We start from the raw sequence: 22,659 nt of genomic DNA on the forward strand, positions 1-22,659 counted from the left end.
TGATGGCGGCAATTCCGCGGAGCTGAGGTGGCGCAAAATTGAGAATATCCATTTGGGGGCGCCAAATATTGTCCTCCCACAGGGTGCCATTTTATAAAAGATTACAAAAGTTCCACCATTTTGTCTGGCTTTTGGGAGGGCGGTGCTAGGGCTCTAGGTCTGCCAGAGCCCTGGCACCGCCTTTCCAAAGCCGGGCAACCGCAGCTTTGTGCAGGTATATGTGGGAATGAATGGGAGAGAGGGTATCCTCTGTTCTCCATTTATTTTAACCCCACCCCCACAAAGATGCAATCACATAAGTAAAATAAGTGTAGGATGTGAGTTACCTGTAGTGCTGCCATCAGGGCAGGATTTGGGGTGGGGGTTCAAATCTGGGGTTCAATTCCACACAATAAGCTGGAGTGTCCTCAAGCACAACCGGACTGGCTTTTTGAAGTTAGTGAAGTAATGCAGCCAACCAGTTTGTGTGTGTGGGTTTGTGTAAAAGACCCTATTACAGATTCTAAAACAAGCTTTGTCAACCTAGTACCCTCCAAATATTGCCAGGCGGCATCTTCCACCATCCCTGCCTCTTAGCCATGCTAGCTTCATCATGAGGGGGGCTGGACTAGATGACCCTCAGGGGTCCCTTCCTACACTATGATTCTGTGAAATAAAATAAGAGATCTGGTGGTGCTGGACTAACAACTAGGAGGTTTTTGTTCTAGTCTGCATGCAGCTATGAAGCTCACTGGGTGCTTCTCAGCCGAACCTACCTCGCAGGGTTGTTATGAGGATAAAACAGGGAGTGGGGGAGAATGGTGTGCACCACCTAGAGTTCCTTGGAGGAAACATGCAAGACAAATATACACGAATAAATAAATATCTAGAGGACACCAGGGTTGGTGAAGGCCTGTCTTAAAATTACCAACCTGCACCATTGATCCACATAAGGAAAACATTGTGCGCACAAAGAAGCCCAGTGGGATTCCGGAAATTCAGGTCCTTGGTCTGCATGTTTTGGGGGGTAAACATCCGAAAGTGATGAGCTCGCCCACTGGTTGCTGATTAATAGGTCTGATTATGAATATTCCTTTCTCCTGTATGAGTCCTGCTGCTATCTTTCTCACCTAAGCACATCTCTTGATTGGCAAAGGCATCAAACAAGGCAGGATGCTTCTGATAACAGTCCAGTATATGGAGAATGAGAACCATCCTCTTTGTCTCGGTTAAGGCTGTTAAGAGGATTAATTGCTGCTCGAATTTGAATGGCTGGTGTTTATTGTTCTCCCCAAAGGAGCTGAAGGATGGAAAGTCATTTTTAATTTGTTTTTTTCCCAATTTTTGCAATTAAATCAAATCACTTCTGAACAACAAGAGAGGTTTGAGGGCGCTGCAGAACATAAACCTTATTTCAACATTTGCAAGAGTAGGATGGAGAAGGTGAAACCCTTTTATCGGGTTAAATTTGTTTTGGCCGCAGATTTTCTGCTGGGCATTTAAAAGCTTAGGACTCAGTTGTGGCCAAATTAACAGCTGTTCCAGAAATCTTTTATTAATCCAGGAAGTGTTAGAAAAAAACACAATGTTTTAATAAACACCCCTCCCTTCTAGGAATTTACAGCACAGTCTTCTGGTGGGTTTTTCTTGCATTTTTAAAATTAAGATTTCTATACTTCCCTTCACCTGTCACTGGTTTTTTTAATGATAAAAAGTAAGGTATTATGAAAATATAATAAATATGATTAATTAATCTATGGCTTTTAAAACTGTGTGTCTTTTTTACAGTTTTGTTTGTTACTATGCTATGTATATCTGTGTTTTTATACTGTGAACTGCTGCTGTGATATTCAGTTGAAGAGAGGTATATAAATTTAAATTGTAATCATTTAAGTAATTCTCATAAATTACAGGTAGGTAGTCTTAGTGTTTTTAAGTGTCAGCCTGAACACAGCGCAGGTCTTTCCGGAAGCTTCTGGCGGTAACTTAAATGACTAGACGTCATAGCTGCCAAGTTATCCCTTTTTTACAGGGATTTTCCCTTATGCTGAATAGGCTTCCTCGCGAGAAAAGTGAAAACTTGGCAGCTATGCTAGACGTCTGGACGCAGAGTAAAACTATATACAGGATTTATTAAAATAAAGAAAATCCAGAGTTTCTATGTACAGCTTTAGAACTCAAAAACAAAGTAAAATAAATCCTTTCCTCTCTGTCTCTCTCTCAACCGATACAGCACCTCTCCTCCTACACTGACCACACTCACCACACCACCTACTGTGCTAGCTTTCTCTGATAACAGGTCTCAGTGCTGATCCCAACCAATGAGAGCCATAGCTGCCAAGTTTCCCCTTTTCTCACGAGGAAGCCTATTCAGCATAATGGAAAATCCCTTTTAAAAAGGGATAACTTGGCAGCTATGATGAGAGCGCAGTTACTAAGGCAGAAGTAGACCTTGGCTTTCTGCCCAGTGTTAATTGCTTGTCCTAGAGTTGATTGTGTGAAGAAGCAATCTGATGGTTTCTCACGCTACTAATTTAGCAAAACCCGAACAGGTAGCTGAGTTGGTCTGATGTAGTCAAAACAAAATTTAAAAAATCCTTCCAGTAGCACCTTAGAGACCAACTAAGTTTGTCATAGGTATGAGCTTTCGTGTGCATGCACACTTCTTCAGATACTCATAAATTACATAACTGACATCATATAAATGACTTTATCCACCAGTCCCTAAAAGCCTAACAAAAAAGGTGGGATTTTTTTACAATTAAAAGGATATGAGGTTGGGATAAGATGTGCCTCAGTGAGGAATTCATTCTACATGTGTGGAGCTGCCACTGAAAAGTCTCTTCTGTAAAGCTCCCCATTTGCTTCATTTAGTGCAGGGAAGCTCCCTGATCTTAACACATGGGCAGATTATTCAGCCGTATTTTAACATTTGAAAGATTTGATATTGTTTTAAGTGTATTACAATCATGTCTTGCACTGAGCTGCTGTTGATGGATTTAGGTGGGACAAAAATGATTATAAAAAATTAAACATATTTACTCAGAAGCATGTCCTATTGAGTACAGGGGGAACTTATTCTCACACGAGTCCTTCTCAACTCTATATGGAAGGCCACCGATTGAACCCAGGACCTTCTGCACACAAAGCATATGTGTGCTTTGTGCATACCACAAAGCATACCACTGATCTTGGTCATTCACTTAAAATACAGCAACAAGGGAAGCCACCGTACACAGATTGGTTCATCTAACTCCTTATTATCTATGACAACGGTCAGAGGCTTTTTTTGTAGTTCTACAAACACCGGGATTCCGAGCAGCGTTTCCATACTCACTTGTTGTGAGTGGGTGGTCCTTATGTCTCTGAGCAGTGCGAAATGGAAGGGGTACCAGGTTTATTTGCACATATTTACAAGATGAGCCTATGATTGAGGGGTTCACAGCATCAACACTCCAAGAGGTTCTGGCTTCTCCCATAGCTACAGCAGCCTTGGACTTTAACAGGTGCCAACCACTGCTCTCAAACATTGCTCTCTGACTGTCTCTCTCTCTAGCCCACTGCTTCATATTTCCTTTTCGTTGTTTTAATGGCTCATCCCCAGGCTATCACCTAAAAGGCAAATTAAAAGGTAAAGGGTAAAGGGACCCCTGACCATTAGGTCCAGTCGTGACCGACTCTGGGGTTGCGCGCTCATCTCGCATTATTGGCCGAGGGAGCCGGCGTATAGCTTCCAGGTCATGTGGCCAGCATGACAAAGCCGCTTCTGGCAAACCAGAGCAGCACATGGAAACGCCGTTTACCTTCCCGCTGTAGCGGTTCCTATTTATCTACTTGCATTTTGACGTGCTTTCGAACTGCTAGCCAGACTTAATTAGGTTTTCACACTTGTTTAATCCCTGGGATTAAAGAGGTGTCTGACACAATGCTTAAAACACATGGGTCTTGATTAGATTCTAACATGTGGGTTTCTGACATGCAGTTTTAACACACAAGCCTTAATTAAATTCTAACACTAGATTGATTCGGAATATAGGGTGTATTCAGCAACTCATAAGAGTACTATTTTGCCTGTACAAGTATCCAAAGTTAGAGAGTAAGTTGGCTCCAATTTATAGTATCCAATAATGTAAGAAGCACCTTGCCCTTCTTGCTTTAATTTCTTACTTCCAGGCATGGGGAATTGTCTCAGACGTAGGGCTCGGATGGCTTTAAAAGGAAATTGGACAAATTCAAGGAGAATAAGGCTGGCAATCTGTACAGTACTAGCTTTTTCCACCCCCATGCATGAGTTTAGACACCTCTGCCATGTCTTGTTTTACTCACCTTTTCTCTAAATTTGTTGTGTATTGAGTCAAAGGATTTTATATCTGTATTATTATTGTCTGTATTTGCATTAGGATAAAGTAACTGCCTTTTGGTTCCAGAGGGAACAGCTACTATTGTTTCATTTAAGCTGCTGTATTTGGATCCTCTGTCTTATTGGTTCCCTCCAAAAGGCAGCACTGTGATTGCCTGATATTGTTCCCTCCAAAATGTATCCCTTTCTAGCTAGTTCCCTGTCCCTATAAATGTAGCCTTCCTGCCCTCAGAGTCAGTCTTGTTCACTTTAATAAAGAGCTGTTACTAGAGAACTGTCTCCAGCATGTTATGCCAAGAGAGCTGAAATCACAAACCCCACGTCACAACAACTGGCGACGAAGGTGGGATCCGGAATGCTGAGGAGCGGTTAAACACAGCCCTGCCTCAGAGTCCGGATTGCAGCTGAGAACAAGACTCACTGGCCAGCTGAGAAGATGACCCTGCCCGCTAGGACAATGGAGAGTCCAAGGGTATTGGAGCCCTTCCAGCCATCAGAGCCCCACACATGGGAAGACTACGTCGAACGCTTCGAGTTCTTCGCAGTGGCTCAAGGGATCACCGATGCCGGCAAAAGAAGGGCCACATTCCTGAGCTATTGTGGGCCCGAGACCTTCAAGCTGGCCAAGGCATTGCTTGCTCCAGCGAAGCTGAGTGAGACATCTCTCAAAGATATTATTGCCTGCCTAACGAGCCACTTGGCGCCTACTGAGACCAAGATGGCCCGGCGAAGCTCGCTCAGCACTGCGGCTTCCAAAATCTGGAAGAGACTCTCCTGGATCGGTTTATTGGTGGTCTGAGCAGCAAGAAAGCCAGAAGACCCATTGTGGCTAAAGAAGAGGTTACCCTTGCTTCAGCCTTGAAGGAGGCCACCGCCACAGAGAATTATGAAAGAGAGGAGCTTGATGCCAGTCGCAAGGCCACTAAGCCACAGATAGAAGTTGCGCATGCCATGGACGAGCTAGAGGCTACTCCGAGCCAGAGCCCAGTCCGTGGGGTCGAGTCAGTGCGTCAGGCCTGCACAGTGCACAAAGATCGCCGAGGCAGTTGCCCAGGTTGTGACGGAAACCATGAGCGGAAGAGTTGTCGTTTCACGGATGCTATATGCCAGACGTGCGGGAAGATGGGTCACATTGCCAGGGTCTGTAGATAGGCGGCGTCGGGAGCGACAGGAGCACCTAGACTGGAGCATTGCAGACCGCCCACAGCAACTTGTTTTCTAAAGGACTGCCACTACGTAACAGAGCTAAATTAAAACAAAACAAAACACAAATACTCGTAAACTTTACGCATTAGGCAGCCATTCTGCCCCTTTGAACATTTTCTGCTTGCTTTTTTTCTAAACCACCCCCAGCTCTACAATATCCCCGGAGAATATCAGAATTGTGCACAATCACACTTCACATACTTGTACAACAAAAATAACATCCAAATGCTTTTATATAAACTTTTTTAAAATAAAAAAACCTATTTCCCATAGGTGAAATCGATTTGGGAAAGCAGAACAAAAAATGTAACTTTAATTTTTTAAAAAATGCATTTTTATTTTATTTACAAAAATGCACCCAAGGCTGTGCAAGAAAGCACGTAACCTAATTTTGTAGTATTAAATCTCTCCTCCCTCTCCCCTTCAATAATTTCCCTTTCTCCCGGATATGTGTGCATTCCTGGCCCGGCGCAGTACTGTACGGACAAACGGAGTTTTCATGGGCGCCGCCATGCCATCCAGCGAGGAGTAGTGGGCGCCGCCATGACACGCAAAGAGGCGCAGGCGCAGCGGGAGCCTCCCAAGCGAATGAATGGAAGGGGGCGGGGCGCACGCCTGAGAGCTTTAAAAAGGGAGAAGGGGAAAAAGTAAGTGGGCGGAGTTACGCTTTAGGGCTGCTCCGGCCATGGCCACAGCGGATGCCGAGGTTGGTAACTCTTTTGGGGCTTCGGTGGGGAGGGGGAGCTGTGGGAGGACGGAGGAGGAGGAGGCGGGAACTAGGAGGAGGAAGAGGTGTCGAGGGCAAACTGGGGTGCGGGGAAAGAAGGGCCGCTCGTGGCATCGCCCAGAGTGAGGCGCGACCTGGCACCGAAGCTTCCACACACGCTTTTCTGTACTCGCACCCACCCTCCCGCATCCCATGGTTCGGTCCAGTCCCTCCAAAGGAAAGCCTGCGTGCTTGCCGCTTCCATTGTGTGCGACCGCGGGGGGGGGGGAAGCAGCCCGGGAGAGGATGACCATCCCGTAACCCTGCATAGAGCGCTTGGTGGAAGCGGGGTGGTGTAGCTGCTATGCAGGTTCCGGGGTTCCCCCGGCGGTGGCAGACTATGCAGAGTCCCGTGGTCGGCGTGGAGAGGCCTCGGCGTGCTCGGGCCCGGGTTCTCGTCGGAGGGGCGGGGCCAGCCGAAGAGAAGGGGGCGGAGCGCGTGCTTGTTTGCGTGTGGCCTTGATAAAGCGCACGGCAGGGCCGCTTTATGCCCCAATTCAGGGCGCGGGGTACAGGGGCTGTTATGAGCTGTCCATGCTGCGGGGCTCTCAGCGGGTCAAGCCGAGGGCGGGAAGGGTTGGGGAATCCAACCCCCCTCCCCCTCGTTACTATTGGTTGGGGTTTTATTTTATTTTTTGTAATATTTAGATTATTTTTTTTATTAAAAAAACTTGCTTTTTAAGACATACAAAAAGTTTAAGACTGTAAGGCACATTACAGTCACTTCAGCCATTCTAAGCACCTGGGTGGGCTTGCAGAAACGGGAACGTTTTTAATAGCAGGCGCCGAAAATAGCACAGCTAAGTTTTGGGAAGCACAGCGCTATAAAGAATTGTGTCCTTACAAGTGCGGAACGGGTATTGTGTGGCACTTGCAACGGTGCCGATTCCGCCAATGGAATTGAGGCTACCTGCATCAGATTCCCTTAAAGCTGTTGCTCCTCCCCCCTTTTTGCATGGGGGAGAACTTGTTGTATTTGTGCATTTTTTTTTAAAAAAAATTCAGTTAGAGATTTCTTTATTTACTGTACTTTACTGTATGTAGCCGTGCTGGTCTGACGTAGTCGAAACAAAAAAATAAAAAAATTCCTTCCAGTAGCACCTTGGAGACCAACTAAGTTTGTCATTGGTAAGTGTGCATGCACACGAAAGCTCATACCAATGACAAACTTAGTTGGTCTCTAAGGTGCTACTGGAAGGAATTTTTTTATGTAATTTAATTCAAAGGTTGTTGCTGTTTTAATAATAGCATAAGCCTATATTGAGTGGTTAAAACCATTTCCATTTTTGTTGTTGTTTAGTCGTTTAGTTGTGTCCGACTCTTCGTGACCCCATGGACCAGAGCACGCCAGGCACTCCTGTCTTGCACTGCCTCCCGCAGTTTGGTCAAACTCATGTTTGTAGCTTCGAGAACACTGTCCAACCATATTGTCCTCTGCCGTCCCCTTCTCCTAGTGCCCTCAATCTTTCCCAACATCAGGATCTTTTCCAGGGAGTCTTCTCTTCTCATGAGGTGGCCAAAGCATTGGAGCCTCAGCTTCACAATCTGTCCTTCCAGTGATCACCCAGGGCTGATTTCCTGAAGAATGGATAGGTTTGATCTTCTTGCAGTCCATGGGACTCTCAAGAGTCTCCTCCAGCGCCATAATTCAAAAGCATCAATTCTTTGGCGATCAGCCTTCTTTATGGTCCAGCTCTCACTTCCATACATCACTACTGGGAAAACCTTAGCTTTAACTATACGGACCTTTGTAGGCATGGTGATGTCTCTGCTTTTGAAGATGCTGTCTACGGTAGGTTTGTCATTGCTTTTCTCCCAAGAAGCAGGCGTCTTTTAATTTCGTGACTGCTGTCACCATCTGCAGTGATCAAGGAGCCCAAGAAAGTAAAATCTCTCACTGCCTTCATTTCTTCCCCTTCTATTTGCCAGGAGGTGATGGGACCAGTGGCCATGATCTTGGTTTTTTTGATGTTGAGCTTCAGACCATCTTTTGCGCTCTCTTCTTTCACCCTCATTAAAAGGTTCTTTAATTCCTCCTCACTTTCTGCCATCAAGGTTGTGTCATCTGCATACCTGAGGTTGTTGATATTTCTTCCGGCAATCTTAATTCCGGTTTGGGATTCATCCAGTCCAGCCTTTCGCATGATGAATTCTGCATATAAGTTAAATAAGCAGGGAGACAATATACAACCTTGTCGTACTCCTTTCCCAATTTTGAACCAATCAGTTGTTCCATATCCAGTTCTAACTGTAGCTTCTTGTTCCACGTAGAGATTTCTAAGGAGACAGATGAGGTGATCAGGCACTCCCATTTCTTTAAGAACTTGCCATAGTTTGCTGTGGTCGACACAGTCAAAGGCTTTTGCATAGTCAATGAAGCAGAAGTAGACTTTTTTCTGGAACTCTCTAGCTTTCTCCATAATCCAGCGCATGTTTGCTATTTGGTCTCTGGTTCCTCTGCCCCTTCGAAATCCAGCTTGCACTTCTGGGAGTTCTCGGTCCACATACTGCCTGAGCCTTTTAAGCCACCACTAAAACATTTCACCTCCTGGGGTAAAGTCAAACTACTGTGTCGGCAGCACCGAAGCGACTTCCCTGGGGCGCAAGCCTGGGCAGTTTGTAGGGAGCTCCTGGGCTGCCCTCACCGATGTCCAAAGGAAAGCAGAACATTTGGTACCATCTTATCTTCAGGAGTTGCAGGAAGGAGGCATACAAGGCACCATCCAACTCTTTGGGCGACTCCACTCTGGATTTACTCCTGAGCCTATCCCACAAGGCAGCAGAGCTTTAGGATGTAAGTTTCCCTTCTCTTAGATGGGCTGCCTTCCCAGGTTGACCAGGCTTAGTTGCCCCACACCTCCCTCTACAGCACGTGCAGAAACCGCCTTCTTAACCATTGGACCCACTATTGCTCTCATCTGCTCAATCCACGGGAGCCTGTCTTTGTATGCAGGGGGAGGATTTGAAACTTATCAGTGACTCTCACCTGGTTTAACTGGCCAGTCACAGCCATTCCTGGGGCGTGGCTGCTGTTGCATGCTAACAGCCTATAGGAGCCACAGGTGAGAGGTGAGTGCAGCCCATACACACTACAGTTAAGAATTATTAATATTACTAATATTTATTAGTCACTTTACTCATAAAAATAACCAAGAGCAACTTCTAACTGCAACAGGAATACTAACAAACACAGCAGGGCCACTTAATAGAAACAATTGATTGCTCTAATTTTTCATAATCACATAAAATAGATTGATTCTGTTTCCATTCAGATCAGTCAGATTTTATATACAGGTGAAACTTGGAAAATTAGAATATCGTCGAAAAGTGCATTTATTTCAGTAACGCAACTTAAAAGCTGAAACCAATCTATGAGATAGATGCATGGCATGCAAAGCAAGATATGTCAAGCCTTGATTTGTTGTCATTGCCATGATTTGTTGTTAGGCGGGTCAATTATAAATGGAATGTCATTAATGAAATGTCATAGCGATGTTTATCTTTGTTTGTTTTTGTATGATTATAACTAATCGTTTGATTACTGCGGAATTTCCAAAAGAAAGCATTTGTAAAAATTAAAATTGAAATAAAAAATAAGAAGTTGCATTACTGAAATCAATGCACTTTTTGAGTACTGTATATTCTAATTTTCCGAGTTTCACCTGTATATGTCAAAAAATTAAGGTTAAAAACGCTTTGAGGTTTTTTTTAAATAAAAAAGCGGTGTATAAATATTATGAACAAGCAAACAAAATAAACAAATCCTGTTCTCACAGTGGCCTACCAGATGCTTGTGAGAAGCCTGCAGCAACTCTTCCCTGAACTATTTCCCGGTAAAGGTAAAGGTAAAGGTAAAGGGACCCCTGAGCATTAGGTCCAGTCGTGACCGACTCTGAGGTTGCGGTGCTCATCTCGCTTTGCTGGCCGAGGGAGCCGGCGTATAGCTTCCAGGTCATGTGGCCAGCATGACTAAGCCACTTCTGGCAAACCAGAGCAGCGCACGGAAACGCTGTTTACCTTCCCGCTGTAGCGGTTCCTATTTATCTACTTGCATTTTGACCTGCTTTTGAACTGCTAGGTTGGCAGGAGCTGGGACCGAGCAACGGGAGCTCACCCCGTCACAGGGATTCGAACCGCCAACCTTCTGATCAGCAAGCCCTAGGCTCAGTGGTTTAACCACAGCGCCACCTGGGTCCCACCAGTAACTGGTATTAAAAGCACACTGCCTCTGACATAGTTCTAGTTACAGGTAGGTAGCCGTGTTGGTCTGAGTCGAAGCAAAATAAAAAAAATTCCTTCAGTAGCACCTTAAAGACCAACTAAGTTTTTATTTTGGTATGAGCTTTCGTGTGCATGCACACTTCTTCAGATATCTGAAGATATACTTCTTTGTATCTGAAGAAGTGTGCATGCACACGAAAGCTCATACCAAAATAAAAACTTAGTTGGTCTTTAAGGTGCTACTGAAGGAATTTTTTTATTTTGCCTCTGACAGTGCAGGTAGTAAGTATTGCATAAATATTCTTGTTTCATGCTCAGGTTCAAGTAACTTGCCCAAGGCCATCTGCTTGAGTTTCAGGGCTGGCCTACGGTAGTAGGACCCACGATTCTCAGATTAAGAGCCAGTGTCTTTGCCTTGAGTGCATTTAATTTGATAAATAACAGAAGAAGGACATGCCAAACTAACTACTAGAGAAGGGTGTTTCGCTGCCAGTTTTAGATGGGGCTGCTGTTCCTTTGACTTTCTCATTGTGCCATTTTTGGGAATAATTCACACAGCAGCACAGCACGCAGATCAGGTTTTGCCAGGCAATGGCTTTGTAGATTTAAAGCATGCGTCTTCTCCTAAAGACTATTGGGAATGGTGGTTGGTTAAGGGGTCCGCGAGCTATGCCAGAGGGGTCCGCAAGATGCTAAAAAATATATTAAATATATTTCGTATGATAACAGATTTTTTGTTTTGGCCGCTTCCTGCATGAGCAGAGTCTAGCGCAAAACTAGAATTAGATAGAGGCAGTAGTTCTGCTGTATGCCGTTAGGTGGTGCTTTACAAACACTACTGTTTTGCAAAGAGGCAGCTCACCTCCCCAAGATGCTTTGCGCGCGTCGGCTTCATTTGTGCGCTACTGCGCAGGTACCCTGTCTTCTCCATTCCCCTCCCCCCTCCCTGGCGCGCACGCTGCCTCTTTGCAAAACAGTAGTGTTTGTTAACAAAGCGTTGTTTTTTGCGGAAGCTACAGTTCGCGTGGTTAAAAATGGACCGTTGGTTAAAAAGTGGTTCATCTCATTAAGAACTGAAAATTAAAACTAACTGTATACTGATGGAGTACTCTGTTGTAACTGTAAAAAACGTATAAATAGAAAATATAAAAAGACTCTTAATTTGGCTTTCACTTTTTAATTTTAGGATTAGGAATTAATGGGGGTCCTTGTCACAATAGCGGCTCGATGAGGGGTCCTCGAGAAAATTTTGTTGGGAACCCCTGATCTAGTTCAACATCCTGTTTTCAGAGAGGCTAACTAGATACACCTGTGGAAAGCCTGAAATCAGGACCTGAGTGCAACAGCAATTTGTGGTTCCTAGCAAAGGGATTTAGAGACAAGCCGCCTCTGGAGGTAGAATGTGCCTAATTGCCATTGATAGCATCATCAACCATGAATTTGTCTAATCAACATTTAAAGCCATTTAAATAGGTCACAGTAGCTACCTAGCGAAAGAGTGATTTCCATATCTTAACTATGCCCTGTGTGAATAAATATTTCCTTAGTGTGGGGAATAGTTCACATGGAGTTCAGTGCTTGGGGAGGGGGGCGGTCAGCCTAGTTGATCAGATAAGAGCTGAGTTTGTCCAGGGCCAAAGGCCTGGGCATTCAATGCTGAACCAATTCCTTTTATTTTCCCTTTCAGTTATGTCAGGTGGAGTGGTGCATCTCCAGGCCAATGAATGACGACTTATGTTAATGATGGAGGGGGGTGGGAAGAGAAAGTGGATTGAAATATAAAAGCAGCACAGAAAGACCTGCCTTTTTCTGTGGATGTGAATAGCCAGCATGCAGCTTAAAGGGATGAAATTTGGAGTGGTGTGGCTAGACTAGGATTATGGTCAGGTAAGTGGTTTATTCTATGCTGTGCAGGAGAGGACAAAAACACAGGAATGCATTCCTTTCTTGTCCATACAGGAGAGGAGAGGGGTTTGGAGAGTCAATTGTTTTGAGTGATTCGGCATGAAATCCCAGGGCTCACCAAGTGGATGCAACTTAAATGAGGAGATCTCCGTCAGATTTGGAGGAGGCCAGGAGAACATGACTGCTGTGAGCTCCTGACTCATTCTGGAATTGTTCTTTTTGGAGATGAATTGCATTTGCCTCTAGTCCAGATACTGCAGGCTGTATTTTAACTGGCATTTGCAAATCAAGGCTCAATACAGATTATTTTATCCAGTTGTAGTTCTCAGATCTTTTGCTGTGATCTCTTGCTGGAACCATCAGAGGAACAATGTACCTTTTTTTTTTTTTAGCCTGGGATGTGGAAGCTATGGCCCTCCAGCTCCCATCATGCTAGTCAGCATGGCCACAGTTGACTGGACTCATAGGCACAATAAATGTTGCTGCCTGAGGCAGAGGAGCAAATGGTCACCCAGTCAAGGTGCACAGTGTGATCATGAGTTTTAACCATCAATCCTCTGGGAACGATATCTCTGTTTCCCAACAGCTCTCAGCACGTTTAAGCTACACTTCCCAGGATTCTGTGCAGGGAGCCATGGCTGTGAAAAGTTGTATAACAGTGTGGATGTGGCCAATTGGATTTACTTCTGAGTAAAAGCACAGGGTTGCCCTGAACAATAATCAAGCTGGCTGGCTCAAAAAACCCACCCAGTAATTTCGCTACCACTTACCTGAACTGTGGCTGATTGTGAGGGGGATTCCCACATCCCCCTCCTTTTAAATTGACTGGTGAGCTCCGATGGGGAAATGCCTGAACTTCTTGCTTTTTATTCCCTCCCAGTCTTTGAACTTGAGTCTGGACTGCTGTGAGATAATTTATTGCTTTCTCACATTTTGACTTCATAAAGAATACCTGAGCCATTTCTCTTCTCCTGTCTCGGTTTAATGCTTTACGCCAGTGGTCCTCAACCTTGGGCCTCCAGATGTTTTTGGCCTACAACTCCCATGGTCCCTAGCTAGCAGGACCAGTGGCCAGGGATGATGGGAATTGTAGTCTCAAAACATCTGGAGGCCCAAGGTTGAGGACCACTGCTTTACGCACGAGGAAGCAGCTTGGGACACCCCACTCAATGACCTGCTGCTTCCCTTGAAAACGGGACCTGATTCCAAAAAGGACCTTCTCATCCCAAGACCAGACTTGGGTCACATTCACAGCATACATTTGGAGCACTGTTAATATCACTTTTATGGCTTTCCCTAAAGGATCATGGGAACCGCAGTTTAAGGGTTCTGAGAGGCATTAGAAGACAATTCGCAGAGCTACAGTTCCCGGCAGCCTTAAAGAGCTACAGTTCCTGGGATTCTTTCTGGGAAGCCATGCTGGTAAAGACTGTTTTGGGTGTGGGTTAAGAGACAGTGTAGCGGCAGGGTGACCAAACATACTTTTCTTCTCCCTCTACCTCTCTCTGCTTCCCCTACAAAAGTGGCAGCCTTCACATGCACCCAAAAGCTGATAAAAGGGGTCAGTGATATGTGAGGGTGTAAAACCTCTAAAGGTTGCCTACATGGAGCCCTCAAGATGTTGTAGTGGCATGTCCACACCATGCATTTGAAACAAATATAACCCCTAGTAAGAGCAGCTTGACAGTGGTACACACTACCTTGGAAGGCGATAGATTCTCCTTCACTGGAGGCTTTTAAGACTGTAAGCCTGGCCATCACATGGGTGGAATTGGTCCCTCCCCAGTATCCATTTCTGTGGTTGTATAACAGACCTAACTTTTCCTACACTCTTAAACCACTGTGTGTGTCTCCATCGCCTTTCTGTGTTATCCCTTCAAATTTATTATTTGGAAACGGAAAAGGTGGTAACCTGTTTCTGTTCTTGCAATGCCCCTAGGAAACCAGAAAGGTGAGTTTAAGGTTGCAGTTCTGTGCACAGCTACCTGATAGTAAGCCCTGCTGAAACACAGTAGGATTTCTTCCTGAGTGAACCTGCACGGGTTTGCGTTGCACAGGAAATGTTTATTAAGTTGGATAGTGCTGGTGTTTAATGTGAAGTGTATCACTCGGATGTGAGTCTGAAATTCCCAATGCAAAATCAAGTGGGTCATAGGGACTGGGAATTAATGGTGGCTATTTAAAAATATCCATAGTCATTGCCATTTCATTTGTCCTCCAGAACCTGTCAAGACTGTTACTGTTATTGTTGTAATTTATTCAATTTATTTCTGAAGATCACTTTATGCAAAGGTACTTGGGCAAACAAAAGTTTTCTTCTTTTACCTGTCTGCTTTCCTTGCAAAGTATTGCAGTTACGAAGTGGCAACTATTAGTGCTGCTAATTTTTATCAAACAAACAAACACCTCCAATGATTTATATCCCTACTTTTAAGGTGGTTGGGGGAGAATTTGCTTGCATTGGCATTATTAGATGAATGTGGGTTTTGCAAGTGTTGATGGGCATTGTCACACAAACGTGTGTTATCGACTGCTCATTTAGGCCAGTGTCTTTGAAAAAGGAAATCCATAGGAACCAATTTCCAACTTTCAAGGAGGGAAGCTTGTTCCTAGATGGGGATTAATGGGCCAGCTCATCTTCTTATTGATGTCCTGACTTCTGGCAGGTTACAATCAGGGGTGGAGCCGGATCTCTTGGGGCCCTTGGCATGACATTGCTGATGAGTACTGCAACCTCTCCCCCTTTCTTATCTAGGCCAGGCATCCCCAAACTTGGCCTTCCAGATGTTTTGGGACTACAACTCCCACCATCCCTAGCTAACAGGACCAGTCATCAAGGATGATGGAAATTGTAGTCCCAAAACATCTGGAGGGCCGAGTTTAGGGATGCCAGATCTAGGCTATAGAGCAGAAATTTCCAAACACTGTGTCACAACACGTTTAGTGTGTCAGCTGCAGTGTGTACGTGTGTCATGCAAACACTTCCTGTGCTCTTCCTGGGGCTTAAAAGGGTTTAGTTTAACCTCCAGTTTGCTAGTAAAGCTGAATTACTGTGTCGCGAAATGATGCATGTCTTAGAAAGTGTTTCACCAACTTGAAAAGTTTGGAAAGCTCTGCTACAGAGCTATGAAATCAGTAAATTTCATAGATCTGTTGGCCAGGGCATTACATTTCAGGTAATGTAAAATGGTGAATGCACGCTAAAAATGGGAACTAAGCTTTCCTCTTGTCCAAAAGTGACACTGCTGGATTGCAGCACAAGAGTTTATATGATTTTTGCAGGTGAGGTTTTTAGTATTGTGATGGAAAGCTTGGAGGACCCACCTGTCAGGAAACCAAATCAGAACTTTATTGTGTCTCTCAACAAAAACAGGAAATTCAAATACTGACTATACCCAGATCTGATGAAGTCTAGTGTTATATAGTGATTAACCCTGTTTTTTCAGCTTAACTCAGTCCCGGCACCTCTCACATGGGCACCATTGCCATTATAAGAGAACAAGGGAGGCGTTCATGGTGAGGTCTGGCACCTCATTTTCTAGAAAAGTAGCGCAGCCTATTATGTTACTATCCACACAAACTGGAATAAGGTAAAATGTTGTGGGTTGTGTGCAATGTTAGTGCTACTCGTTATAGGCCCATTGAAATTAAGGAAGCTATTGAATTCAGCATATAAATTGTCTTATAGACTTCATCACCTTTCCCCGCCAAAGCATTGATGAGTCAGGTTTTTGGAGATCTTTAATTTAATATATAAGTCTTTTTAAAAGATCATCAGTTCTGCAGTTACCTTTAAAGAGCAAAGATAAACCAATATAGATTAGAATAAAAGAACAGAGAAGGAAAAATCCCATTGGCCCAGGGACTGGGAGGGAAACCCCCCCCCAGTTCCTTTCAACAGCGTTTGCAGTGTGCCATACTGGGCTCATAACGAGGTCCAGAAATAGGAGTGAAAGGGAGCAGCCCATCAAGGCCAGGGAGAAACCTTTGGAAGGACCCAGGAAATGGGTCTATCATACAATAAAATTATATCCAAATGAAGTGCTCAGAAGGTTTGTGGAAGGCCTATAGCTCAGTGGCAGAGCATTTGCTTTGCATGCAGAAGGTTCCAGGTTTAATCGCTGGCACCTCCAAGGTAGGGCTTTGAATCCCTGTCTGAAACCCTGTAGAGCTTGATTGGTGTGACTTCAGTTTCAGACAGCTTCCTATGTTCATCTGTTGTTGTTGTTTAAAAAATCCCCAACAACAACAAAAACCTCACCTTTCTGTGTTTAGTGAAAAAGTCAATGGCAGACTGAATAATTGTCAGTCTTCGAGAGAGAGAGAGAGAATATACAGAATTATATTGAAAGACATACAGCTTTCATGAGATGGAAAGCACATCTGAGACTGAAGATTGTTTTTCAGTCCTTGAGAAGTAAATAGCACATGGTGCTAAGGAACATCAAGGTGTACTTTGGAATTGTTTATGGCAGGGGTCAGCAAACATTTGCAGCCGGGGGCCAGTCCACTGTCCCTCAGACCTTGTGGGGGGGGGGCGGACTATATTTTGAAAAAAAAATTGAACAAATTCCTATGCCCCACAAATGACCCACAGATGCATTTTAAATAAAATGACACATTCTACTCCTGTAAAAACACCAGGCAGGCCCCACAAAAAAACCATTGCATTGTAAATAAAAGGACACATTCTACTCATGTAAAAACATGCTGATTCCCAGACTGTCTGCGGGGGCCGGATTTAGAAGGCGACTGGGCCGCATCCGGCCCCCGGGCCTTAGTTTGGGGACCCCTGGTTTATGGGCTGATATATGTTGTGTGAACTCTATTCTTGAAATGGCATTTAATGTCTACCGCTGCAGTTCTCATTTCATGAAATGGGTGCAATGTCTGAAAGGAGAGAGAAAGAGAAAGAAATCTTGTGGGAGCATGCTCACTGGCAGACTAATCCTTCAGAGGGAGTTGGCAAGTTAAGCCACTGTGTTTCTCTGCAGTTGGCTGAAGTAAACAACTGTTCAAAAGACATGGGGTGGTGGTGGAAATGGATGGAGGGACAGATTGACATACGCTCTGCATATCTCTCCGAGTTTGCTTTTGATGTGGAGATGTTCAGAAATGCTTTTTTATTTAAAGGAGAAAGCCATTAAAACATGGGTAGGCAAACTAAGGCCAGGGGGCCGGATCCGGCCCAGTCGCCTTGTCAATCTGGCCTGCGGATGGTCCGGGTATCAGTGTGTTTTTACATGAGTAGAATGTGTCCTTTTATTTAAAATGCATCTCTGGGTTATTTGTGGGGCATAGGAATTCATTCATCCTCCCCCCCCCGAAAAAAATATAGTCTGGCCCCCCACAAGGTCTGAGCGACAGTGGACAGGCCCCCTGCTGAAAAAGGTTGCTGACCCCTATATTAAAAGATCAGTGCAGCATTCTCTTGGGTGACCTTCACAATGTATTTGTCTCTGTTTCTAGGCCAATCTAATCCTATTTTATAGGACGGCCATGCTAACACTCTGGAAGTCGCTGGCAATGCGGTGTCAGACTACAGCTGCAGTCTTAATCATTCCAACAGTGCAATCCTAAATGTGTCTGCTTAGAAGTAAGTCCTTTTGACTTAAATGGGGCTTGGTCCCATTTATGTGGGTTTAGGATTTCAGGCTGTGGTAGGAAGGAAGCCCCATGGAAGACTGTGCTGTACATGACATTTCTAGGTACAGTGTGGTACCTCGGTTTTCAAACATCTCTGTCGATGCACATTTCTGTTTTTGAACGCCGTAAAGTAAATGCTTCAGTTTTTGAACACGCCTCGGAAGTTGAACATGCCACGTGGCTTCTGCTGAGTGCAAGATCCTGAGTGCAATAGCTGTTGGCTATTGAGTTTTCGGTTTTCGAATGTTTCAAAACTCGAACAGTCTTCCAGAATGGATTACATTCGAAAACCAAGGTACCACTGTAATGCCTTTCAGACAATGTTCTGGTTGGGGCACACCTGTAGCACTTGTTACTTCCCTACAATCTTGTGTTTTTAAAAATAAATATATTACCTTCAGGCGTTGCTGACAACCATGTAAAGAGATAGACATGGCTGTTTGGAAAGGAATTCAGTTTTTTACTTACGCTTAAATAAATTCAAACTTGCTACTTGAGTTGGGAGTACATCAGTTCTCCTGTGTGCATGCTTCACGCATCAAAGTTTATTTTCCTGGCCTGGTTGAATTGTGTCCTTAAACATGGACAATGCCTTTTTCTTACCAGGACAAGAGCGTATGGTAGAAACTAGCCTGCCATACACATGTAACACTTAGCTTTCTTGCTTCATCCACTTTAGCCTCTGGCACTGACTGCCACTGGCATTTTGCCCTTGGAAAGTTTCCTAGAAAGAAAAGCAGCCCTCTGGCTGAAAAAGGCCCCCCTACAAAAGCAAATTGTAGTCCAAGTTTAAGGTGAACTTTAAAAAAATAAATAAAAATACATGGTTTGGTTCATTCTTGTTCTTGATAGGGATGGAGAAAACCATGAGGCAATCTACTGCTAATGAATCCTTCTGGGAGATGATGAAATTGGAGTGAGCTGATTGTCAACTGAAAATGCTGAGGGATTTGTAGGGAATGGACATCGAGGGTTATAGTTTTAGCATAAACTAGTGGCATCTTGTACCCACTGGGGCCTGTGGGGCTAAGCATGGTGCTAAGGGCAGTTATGGAGCTAATGGGTAGGCAGAGACGGAGATCACATTAGGCATGCGACACTTGATATCCTGCAACCAATCCTGCAACAATCCTGCAACCCTGATGGCGGGGTGGGGGGAATCAAGCAACTGAAATGGTGGGGTGGGTCTTTCCCTTCTATGAGTTCAGATCAGAAATAGGAAGGGGGGAAAGGGTTTGAAGTTTGATTATGGATGGGAATTTTATCAAATTTGGGGGAGTAAGTGCTTTTGCCTCTAGGACTGAATCATGAGACTGATTTGATGCACATATTTACAATAGCACACAAGGTAGTTATTTGCTGGAGAAGCTGCAAAGAGAGAGAGAGAGCATAGGAAGCTGCTTTATGTTGGTCTGGCTAGTTGGGTGGCGCTGTGGGTTAAACCACTGTGCTGCTTGGGCTTGCCGATTGGAAGGTCGGCGGTTCGAATCCCCGCGACGGGGTAAGCTCCCGTTGCTCGGTTCCTGCTCCTGCCAACCTAGCAGTTCGAAAGCACGTCAAAGTGCAAGTAGATGAATACGTACCGCTCCGGCGGGAAGGTAAACGCCGTTTCCATGCGCTGCTCTGGTTCACCAGAAGCAGCTTACCGTAGTCATGCTGGCCACATGACCTGGAAAAATTGTCTGTGGACAAACTCCGGCTCCCTCAGCCAATAACGTGAGATGAGCGCCGCAACGCCAGAGTCGTTCGCGAATGGACTTAACTGTCAGGGGTCCCTTTACCTTTCCTTTTCAGTTGATTTAGCTGGATGTTGAGGGAAAAAATGAGCTTTTGGGATGGGGGCTAGATATAGGGAGAAAAGTATATGATTTTAAACAGTGAGGAAGAAAGTCTGATTTAAATTGAAATCTAGTTTCCTATTGCTATATCATATATTTCCTAAACAGTGTTGGAAATCTGACCACTCAAGCCATGTTAATTTGCAATGAAATAGAGTATTATTTCATTCCCACGTTGTTGTTTTTTGTCTGACTGAACACAGGTTGCATAATTTCTTTCTTTTTTTAAAGCTATAGGGTGAATGTCTTAAAAAATATTATCCTACAGATGTTTCTCATGACCAGGTATCAGATTGTTTGTGAGGTTAAATATGAGAATACAGGACCTGGACTTCTAGTTCCTCCTCCTAGTTTTTCTCCTTCTGCTTCAGTGGCCTTGGGCCCAGCCACACCTTTCCAAAAACATAGTAGTGAACAAAACTATAATGGCAATAAAATTAAATGCATGGGATGAGGGGGGACTTGGTTTGACAGTATTATATGTGAAAAGAATCTTGGGGTTGTACAGTGTGATGCAAAAAAAAAGGCTAATGCAATTTTTAGCTGCATTAATAAGAACCATAGTTTATTAGGTCACAAAAAGCAATAGGTTGTTGTTGTTGTTGTGTACTGGGCCTTTTTTTTTTACTCCATTGGATTTTTAAAATTGCAGTACCGTACATTTTTGATACTTTAAGTCACCTCAAGACACCAAGCAATTGAAATAAGCAATAGCAACGATGATGATGATGAAATTCTGAAAAATGATGATGAAATCCATAGCAATAACAGCTCCACTTTATCCTACAGTAGTTTAACCTCACATTAAACATTGGGGGGTCCAGTTCTGGTTGCTGCAGTTTGAGGAGGAAGTAGGCTGCTTACACACCATACACTTAAAGCATGTGCGTCATTCCGCTTCCATGACATTTCCTTACCTGGTAATTTTTGTGTTTTATGTGATCTTTCCCATGACATAAAAGCCACTTGCGGAAATCTAGCGGAATCTAGCTTAGCAATCATTTTCCTGTTAATTGCTTCCATTAAAAAAATCCACTTGTAACCCCATTAGCCTGGGAAATTGCAGGGGTCTTAGGCTCCTGCAATTTCCCCATGGTTTTCACAGGTCTTGCCTCGACAAAATTTGGAGCACTATTCAAACATGCAGTCCTTTCCTGCTCTTTTTCTGGGTGAATCTTAGGGGTACAGAAGTGTACATGCACACAGAGGGTGGGGACATGACCAACAATGCCTGCTTGTTGTGTTGCATCATGCCTTCTGGTGTGAATGAAACGTGAAAGGTTGTGGTGGTATGTTGATCAGAAAGCCATAACCAACGAAAGAAAGAAAGCCATAACTCAGCATCTAATGCAGCCTAAAATGGATGTCTGAAACTGGGGTATTGTAACCAGGAAAAATAATGCAATAGTCCCCTCATCTGCTTGCACCTTTATTCTCCAGAAAACAGAACTAGAGCTAATGTCGAAACAAAATAAAAAAAATTGCTTCCAGTAGCACCTTAGAGACCAACTAAGTTTGTCACTGGAATGAGCTTTCGTGTGCATGCACACTTCTTCAGATACAGTGTGCATGCACACGAAAGCTCATAGGAATGACAAACTTTAGTTGGTCTCTAAGGTGCTACTGGAAGGATTTTTTTAATTTTGTTTTGAATGCGGCAGACCAACACAGCTACCTACCTGTAACTAGAGATAATGTTACAGGAGGGTAGAATTTGGGAGGAGAAGCTTGACTATGGAACCAGTTGTCCAGAGGGGTGAGCTCTGTGAGGTCGTCTGCAGGTTGACTCTGGAGAACTGGGAAATCAGTTGGGGATACCTTTCCTCTGAGTTTCCTGCTTCAAGCAGAGAGATTTGGACTGTAAAATGACCTACAGGGTGGCCTTTTTATTGGTGGCTCCCTGCTTGTGGGTTACCTCTCCCTGGGATGTTTGACTGGTGCCATCATCATCAATAGCTTTAGGTGCCAGGCAAAAACTTCTTTTTCACCAGGCCTTTGATTATTAACTATCTGTGATGCCCTTAGTTGTGTGGAATGTTTTAACCTTGCCCTAGTTTAGCCCTAAAACTAGCATTTTACCGTGTTTCTCACATTATAAAACACCCCTACAAAATAAGGCATGGCAGGATTTTTCTGAGGTGGCAAAATATAAGGCATACCTCGAAAATAAGCCATACCGCAGGTCTGTGGCAAAGAAGAGGAAAAGGAAGGGGGCTGCTCGGAACCGGCTGCTGCGTTAACCCCTGGGACCCGGCTGCAGCCTTTGCGCGTGGCACGCGAAGCCCTGGGACCCGGCTGCAGCCTTTGTGCGCGCCGCGCGAAGCCCTGGGACCCGGATGCAGCCTTTGCGCGCGCCGCGCGAAGCCCCGGGACCCGGATGCAGCCTTTGCGCGCGCCGCGCCAAGCCCCGCTCGCAGACAGGCAGGCGCGCGAACGAACGAGGGAGGTGTGGAAATGGCCAGGAGAGGTTTCCCACCCACCCCTCCTCCTCCCTCGGCCTTCACATATGATAGCTGGGCAGCCAGTCACCGGCTCTAACTACGGTATGGACTTTTTACCTCAGGCGGGGAAATGGGGTGGGGGTCGGTTGGCGGCGAGGGAGGGGCGGAAGGAACCTGAGGGGTTGCATGCTGATGCGCATCTTGCCCCCGCCACGCAAAGCGGGCTGAGGATGCGCGCCCGGCTGAGGCGCAGGCATGGGGGGGGGCAGAGCAGCAAACGTTTCCTCAAGCAATCTG

General features: G+C 44.8%; 1 protein-coding gene across 12 annotated transcripts in view; it reads left to right on the forward strand.

Moving 5' to 3' along the window:
- The first annotated feature begins 6,191 nt into the window (after positions 1 to 6,191).
- Positions 6,192 to 22,659, forward strand: part of EHMT1 (euchromatic histone lysine methyltransferase 1) — a 139,440-nt gene continuing 122,972 nt past the window's right edge. For 4 of the 12 annotated variants that reach the window (XM_088664975.1, XM_088664976.1, XM_088664977.1 and 1 more), the window contains exon 1: positions 6,204 to 6,251. In XM_088664975.1, the coding sequence (XP_088521101.1) occupies positions 6,231 to 6,251 (21 nt within the window). In that variant the 5' untranslated portion in view covers positions 6,204 to 6,230. Of the gene's footprint in view, positions 6,252 to 17,918; positions 18,034 to 22,659 lie in introns of those variants that run through there. The other 8 variants (XM_088664979.1, XM_060270630.2, XM_035112752.3 and 5 more) reach the window with 6 other exon arrangements.

This window comes from Zootoca vivipara, chromosome Z2 (assembly GCF_965207765.1).
Source record: "Zootoca vivipara chromosome Z2, rZooViv2.hap1.1, whole genome shotgun sequence".
Lineage (NCBI taxonomy): Eukaryota > Metazoa > Chordata > Lepidosauria > Squamata > Lacertidae > Zootoca > Zootoca vivipara.